Source organism: Xenopus laevis, chromosome 8L, assembly GCF_017654675.1.
Source record: "Xenopus laevis strain J_2021 chromosome 8L, Xenopus_laevis_v10.1, whole genome shotgun sequence".
Taxonomy (NCBI): domain Eukaryota; kingdom Metazoa; phylum Chordata; class Amphibia; order Anura; family Pipidae; genus Xenopus; species Xenopus laevis.
This window is the reverse complement of record NC_054385.1, coordinates 77,201,884-77,208,190: the sequence shown is the minus strand read 5'-3', so window position 1 is coordinate 77,208,190 and position 6,307 is coordinate 77,201,884. Positions and strand designations below refer to the sequence as shown.

Genomic DNA, 6,307 nt, shown 5'->3' with positions numbered 1-6,307 from the left:
GTGATAAAGCAAGTGCCTGCTTATCAATCATGTAAGAATTTTCTAACCCCCAAGTTTTACCCAGATCAATTCAGCTGTTCTTTTGAAGTGATATACTACATAATGCGTATATGCTATATTCCAGAATTTCACCTGCAGCCTATGCAAAAACTAGTAAAGGACATTTAACCCCCCACTCCCAGCCAGACACAAAAATGTAATCAGTAAGCCTCTTTGAAATCTTTAGATACCTGCCACTCTGGTTGTTACAAGGTTAATAGTAAGGCTGCAGCATCCCCTTAATCACTTAGGGGCAAATTCACTAACAGGTGAAAATTCGCCAGCGATGGCTTCGCGCACATCGCCAGGCGTAAATTTGACTGGACAACGCTAATTCAAGAAGATCCAAAGTTGCGCACAGGATTCCGAACGCTGGCGAAATTATGCCAGCGAAATTACGCTCAGCAGTTCGAAGTTACGATATCGTTGGCTAATTAGCATACGGTGTGCAGTTACAATGGCCGTATATGCTGCAGCAAATACATTACACTACACAAGGCCAGGGAACCTTAATAAAATGATATAAAAGTTGTGATATATTTATGCCAGCTACCGTTCGTAAATGACGTCACGCTGGCAAATGACGTCACGCTGGCAAATTTTCGCCAGCGTTAGTCACTTCGCCCTTTAGCGAATCTGCCCCTTAGAATTCTTTCTTCTCCTCTAACCTACTCTGCCCCCTCCCTCAGGAATTTAGTTTGGCTGTTGGCTAATGAGCATGCTCAGTTCTTCTCAGCTCAGATTACTAAACACACCCTCCAGTCTAACAGCCTATGAAGAGATAGCATTGCTGGTCCCCATAGAAACTCTGAGCCTATATTTTTCCTCCTAACCACCTCTCCTGAGCTCTTCTTAACCATTACAGTGCTCAACCCCAACAGAACTTTTTATGAAAGTATATTATGCCTGTGTAAACCTGCATTCTACATTGCATGAACTTTACAGCATATATATGTCCCTTTTGCAGATGTCAATGTTACTGATGGTGTGTCAGAGGGAAAATGGCCACTGGGTAAAAGCTGCTATTTGTTTTAGGAAAATGTGATGCTGGCAAATTGAGGGGATATATGCAGTACAAATGATGTGGCTTTTGTGGGGAATATATGCCCAACTTATTTTTATATATATAGAAGAAACATTTTCTGGGGCCACACTCGAAATACACACAAACACACACAAACACTAGCTTTCGATTTATTTTATTGTACAAGAAGATATCATAAACCTAGTGAGATTTTTCGTTCGAATCTAAAGCTGGCCACAGACGCAAAGATCCGATCGTATCAAGGTACGATCGGACTTTCCCATCTCCCAACCTGCTACTAACCGTTAAGATCGAAGTCTAACCATTCAGATCAAATAAAGTAGTTAAAGAACAGAACAGCCGATGTACTGCCCCTGACAGCAATCGTACATTAGTTATGTCGGACAAAGCTAGTGACAGTCTCCCACGATCAGCAATACACGCAGAGATATTATCGGCAGCCGACAGAAATTTTCTAACTTGTCCGATCAACCAAACAACCGATCTCCGCCGGATGAAAAATGTCGGGACTCTCCACACACGGTCCGAAAATCGTACAAATCCTCGATTCGTACGATCGGATCTTTGCATCTATTGCCAGCTTAAGTTTTAGCCCATTCGATCAAATTTGAATCAAAAGTATTTGCCCCAAAAAACTTTTTTTTTTTTAAAGTCCACCAAATGACTCCAAATAGGTTCTAGGAAGTCCCCCATAGGCTAAAATAGCAATTCGGCAGGTTTAAGACGATAAATGGTCGAAGCTTTAAAGAGATAGTACATGTTAAATTTCGATATACGAGTAATCACATTTTTTTCAAATGCTAATTTTTGCCTATTCTAATTTTTTTAAATAAATCTGCCCCTTATGGTGTTCATTCTTGAAAAAAGTTGCTCACAAATGTAGGCACTGCATATATCCCTAGCATAGCGGCCAATGCCGCTGAAGAATGCTTACCTGCCTTTGTAAGTAACCGAACGCTCACTTGTTAACTGCTTTTCCTGCTCTAGGAAGCCACACACCTCATGTAAAATTTAAACCACACATGCATACAATTAGCGACCGCGTACATGTGCTCTCTGTGCGTGACATTTCAACATGGCGTTTCCTAGATTGGCAGAAGTTCAAGCTGGGCCGCATTCATATCCATCCAGGGCCGCATGTGGCCCTCGGGCTGGACACCCCTGCTCTAGGATAAGCTCTTTTGGATTGGAGATAAACAATATACAGTACATCACAAAACACTCAATTTGCACATCTACTCTGTAGTGAAACCCTTTTAACTCATGCTCATACACATGACTCAAGGTAAACAGTTCAACTCCAGCCCTCAACAAAGGGTTTGTATGTTCACAGATGGTCTGGTTTTCTCCAACACACCAAAAACATACAGAAAGGCTAATTGGCTCCTGATAAAATTGACATGTGTGCAGATGCAATAAGGACCTAAGAAAGTAAGCTCCACTGGGACAGGGATCGATGTGACTGATGTATAATGTATGTAATGTGCTGAATAATATGTTTGTACATCAAATAGTAATTTGTACAGACCCTTCTGCAAAGATAATACATTCTGGAATACTACCAGGCCATGCTCTGAGTTGCCTAAGGCTGACCAGTAAATCTAGCAGACTCGTGCAAAATTAATTAAATTATATAGGAAATGTGTATCTTAGTAATACAAACAACACCTAAAAGAGATATTGTAACCAATACTTAGCTTATCTATAATATATAACTATATAACAGACATATAAACATGCCTGTTCATCTGCAGTAAGTGTGTTGCATCAACTAGTAACGCTAACTACAGAGCAGGTGGAAGAAATTATATGAATAAGGTTAATACAATACAGGAAGAGGTAGAAAGTAAATGCAGAGAAACAAAATCCTAGACGAGTATGTATACATACATTAGACTCATTTGACTCAAGCAGTAGTTCCAGGGTTCCCTCTGCATGTTTTGCCAAAGGAATCACACACAATTATCCCTGCAGCAAGCTCTGATAAACCAAAATCAATACCACCAGAACTAGCACTAGGTTTACTAAACTTGTGCAGAAACATAATATTATCTGAAATGCATAGTACCTGGGGTATTCCTTAAAACAGGTCTTTCCATATTGTAGGGCACAATGTAAACATTGTACAAGATGTGGTTTATTACAAAGAAAAAAGCAAACATGTCACAAGTAAAAAACTGTTTGATTATGAAGGAGACTAAGGGGCCCATTCACTAAGCTCGAGTGAAGGAATAGAGGAAAATAGAGGAAAAAAATTTGATTTTCGAATGTTTTTTTTGGCTACTTCGACCTTCGACTACGACCTTCAAATCGAACGATTCGAACTAAAAAACGGTCGAATATTCGATAGTCAAAGTATGGTCTCGTTAAAAATTTCTTCGACCCCCTAGTTCGCCACCTAAAACCTACCGAGGCCAATGTTAGCCTATGGGGAAGGTCCCCATAGGCTTTCCAAGGTTTTTCTGATCGAAGGATAATGCTTCGATCGATGGATTAAAATCCTTAGAATCGTTCGATCGAACGATTATTCCTTCGATCGTTCCATCGAAGGAATTGCGCAAAATCCTTCGGCTTCGAAGGATTTTAATTCGGCAGTCGAATATCGAGGGTTAATTAACCCTCGATATTCGACCCTTGATACATTAAGGGTAATGCATTAAAACGTGCAATGTTATAGCAATCATAAGTAGGTAGCTCTTAATGCTGTTTTAAAAACAAACATCTGATTGGTTAGTTACTATGGGTAACCAAACTTTGTACCTTGTATTACATTACCCTGTATAAGAAATGACATTGCTGTAGTGAGGCATTTTGAATAACAGTTTTTGGATAACACATTCCACACCAAGGTAATACACCCTTCAGATGAGTGGGAAATGGAACCAAAGCTTTGTACAAGTTTGAAAGTAATGTGGCAGAAAATGTAAAAATAACGAAAGTTGTTTTTGTATGAGGTGTTCATCTCCCTACCTCTGGTCAGAGAAATAAGGTGACTTGGCACATTCCAAATTGGTTTGTACAGACACAAAAGTCAAAATTAGGAAATGCTGCAAAACTATGATTTATTGGTCATAGGTTCTGTAATAAATGCAATCATTTTATATACAAGTGCTTTTGTAGCTTTTCTATTAAACTGGCAAATAGATATTTTCAGTCAGAATACATGGAATAAAAGTTATCATATACTAGAATGTTCTTTATCATCATAATTAAAAAAAATCTTAAATGACCAGGTGAAAAGCTCCTAAAACTAGAAGGTTGCACAGTAAGCTCAGCAGGGGACTAATCTGATAAAAACCGTTAAGGAAAGATAAAAAAATCTAAAATGAAAAATCCATGCCATTACTAGATAATAACACATACCTTGTTTAGCATCCAATGAACATTAGATATTGTATATATACTGTGATTCATATAATGAAAAACGGAATTCTTCTTTAGTGTGATGTCACACTGTTTGACAAGTGACAGGCTAACGGAAAGGAAGTAGAGTCACTGGGTGTGCCAACATGTTAGGCACCTCCCAGTGAATTAAATCACTAAGGGGTCTATTTATTAAGCTGTATAAAATTCTTAACACCACAAACACTGTAAAAATGGCAAATTTATAAAAATGAGTACTATCTTTTATGCCACCTGACAGTTGTATTTTATGTGGTTATATTTATTGTATAACCCATTTAAGTTATGGTTTAAATGGAAAAAACTGAGATGGCAAGTAAATTCCAATGGCAATTTTTTTTCACTGGAGGATCGCTGTTTGGGACAGATTGTTTTCCTAGAGGTTAGGCCTATTGCCCAGGGGCCAAGTCTTGGATATCAGTTAGGAAATCTTAATAAATTTGGAAATGCAATGACCTGGGGTAGTTCTGAGTGAGCAGCACTGAGGAATCATCTTCTTCTAACGCTTACCGTATACAGTAGAGTGAAAAAGCCGTCTTGTTGCTATAAAGTTCAGCTTCTCGTTCTACGCCACATGGGTACCTGACACAAAGTACGTATGTTCAAAAGTACCCCCGGACAGTGCAGTTTGTAGCATCGGCCCAGGGTGTCAGGCAAGGAATTATAATAATTAGTTGGTGCATAACATTTGCTACCCCCCAGTGGTTTTACCTTTCCTTCTCCTTTAAGTTTACGCATCTCTATTGTAATAGATTCTGGCAGCCTATTCTAGCTAGTAACAGACTTTATTGTTTCTGATCTACTCTGACATTCTGACATTAAATCCTTTTAAACAACTTGTTGGGTTAACGCCCCCCCCCTTGCCAGCGACTGCTCTGGATCTGGAAGTTAAGTTATGTTTACAATATAATAAAGCATAATCGCAGTGCTGCTTAGCTCTATTTAGTTTGTCTGCAAAGTTCCATGCTGTTTCCATAGAATATAGCACCTGTCTCGCATACTTTCATTTTATGGTTTGCTAAATCCAGTGGCCGGGGCATTGCATGTGCATTCATTACTAATGCGGCTAGAATGTCAGTGCTGTGATTTTCACATTATCTGACTGTGCATTCTCTACTACTGCCAGATCACCAATTAGATGGAAAGCTTTTTGTTGCCAAAGCAAAGTGTTGCACACTAAAGAGAAATGAGCAATCAGTGCATGCACATTCTCAGAAGCACCAGGCAAATAGATCAAGATGGCAACAGGAGTCTATAGAGAAGTGCATCTACTGCCAATACAAAAAGTAAGCTAACGAAGTGAGTGAAAATAAACTAGCCGTTGGGTTGGGGGAAAATGGCTAAAAAGTTAGCAGCTTTAATGTACTGTACATATACATTTCCTTTAATGGTTTCTACAGACTCTCTTTTTCATCCTTTTGGATGGAATACCAAAAAGCAAAATATACATCACAGACTGTCAGTAACCTTCTTGCCAGCAACTTATTGTAGATTCTAATTTGTTGCATGGAATGGTTAGAGCTTTGGTATTTTATGTGCACACTGCTGTCTCTATTCACATCAGCCTAAAGATCCTAAATCCTGGTTTAGGTTACTAATCATTGCTATCTAGCGTGATATTACCAGCCGTTCTTACAGTATATCAAATCACTGCAAAATGCTGCCTCAATTTTTCTATAAGTTGCTGAGTTTCAACATGATTAGGGAAAGCAGCAGCTGATTTCTGTGCAGCGACGTAACTGCTCTGAAGGTCTCCAATCTGCAGGAAAAGCATACAATAATATAGTCAAGTAAAAAAAGTAAGTATACCCCATAGCAAGA

At 38.9% G+C, this 6,307-nt stretch overlaps 1 protein-coding gene across 2 annotated transcripts in view; it reads right to left on the bottom strand.

The window, feature by feature from the left end:
* Positions 1–4,129: 4,129 nt before the first annotated feature.
* ttc8.L (tetratricopeptide repeat domain 8 L homeolog) overlaps positions 4,130–6,307 on the bottom strand; it is a 29,956-nt gene continuing 27,778 nt past the window's right edge. For both annotated transcript variants that reach the window (XM_018230407.2, XM_018230405.2), the window contains one exon: positions 4,130–6,245. In XM_018230407.2, coding sequence (XP_018085896.1) covers positions 6,129–6,245 — 117 coding nt within the window. In that variant the 3' untranslated portion in view covers positions 4,130–6,128. The remainder of the gene's footprint in view (positions 6,246–6,307) is intronic.